Genomic DNA, 896 nt, shown 5'->3' on the forward strand with positions numbered 1-896 from the left:
ATGAAGCTTCAGTCATCCAATCTGTTCTTGTTTCAGGACACCAACCAACCTAAAAATGAAAGGCGACTTAATATCAGAAGCGTAGAAGGTAATTCAATAACAATTATGTTCATAGTTTTTCTAGAATATGTTCCATTTCTTCCTTTAGTAATGCGAGAGGAAAAGTTTTTTGAAGGTTAAATTGTAGTTTTGTCTTTTAGATGAAATAATATTTCCGGACTCCTCGGAATGGGAACCAGAACCAATTCGTCGAATCGAAACCACACCAAATTGTGCTGTCAGTGACACCTTCTGCGAAAATGTTGAATTTTACCCTTACCAACACGTGAAAACCATTTTGCAAGATCTCAGCACCAGAAGTAAGTTCTTTTTCGGTGTGGATGAGGAGCTCTCGGATCTGAAGAACAGAGTTGATCCAGATGAAGGAGAAACCTTTATCTGCGCGTCTGTACAACGGCTAATATTTCCCAAGATTGCTAGGAACAACAAGAATGAATGGAAATACGTGATCAACCAAGATAAGGATGATGGTTTTGTTCAGGGGATACGCGTTGAGTCTTGTAGGCAGTAAGTAAATTTATAATCATACTTTCATCATAAAATATAGACATTTCAGTTGAAATAAATTTGTATTTAATGTTATGAAACAAGGAGCTCTCACAAATATGGCTGCAATTCTTTGTTTTAGTCATGGTAGCCCATGCGACTTACTAGAAGTTCCTCTTGGCTTCAAAGCATCCTGCAAGCAGAAATATATTTACAGGAGACTTTTGGCGTTAAATGATGAGGGTAATCCAGTTGTCGACACTTTTTCCTTACCATCAGCTTGCTGTTGTTCGTACAAGAGGGACATGGACTTTCTAGCTAGGTTAGCTAGTAACCAAGTGACCAAATAA

At 37.9% G+C, this 896-nt stretch overlaps 1 protein-coding gene across 1 annotated transcript; it reads left to right on the forward strand.

Moving 5' to 3' along the window:
- Positions 1-896, forward strand: LOC108905690 (protein spaetzle-like). The gene is made up of 3 exons (XM_018708672.1): positions 1-88; positions 201-567; positions 689-896. Exons 1-3 carry the CDS (start codon positions 1-3, stop codon positions 894-896), a joined length of 663 nt encoding a protein of 220 aa, XP_018564188.1.

The sequence above is a fragment of the Anoplophora glabripennis genome, unplaced genomic scaffold (genome assembly GCF_000390285.2).
Source record: "Anoplophora glabripennis isolate ALB-LARVAE unplaced genomic scaffold, Agla_2.0 scaffold31, whole genome shotgun sequence".
In the NCBI taxonomy this organism is placed as follows: Eukaryota; Metazoa; Arthropoda; class Insecta; order Coleoptera; family Cerambycidae; genus Anoplophora; species Anoplophora glabripennis.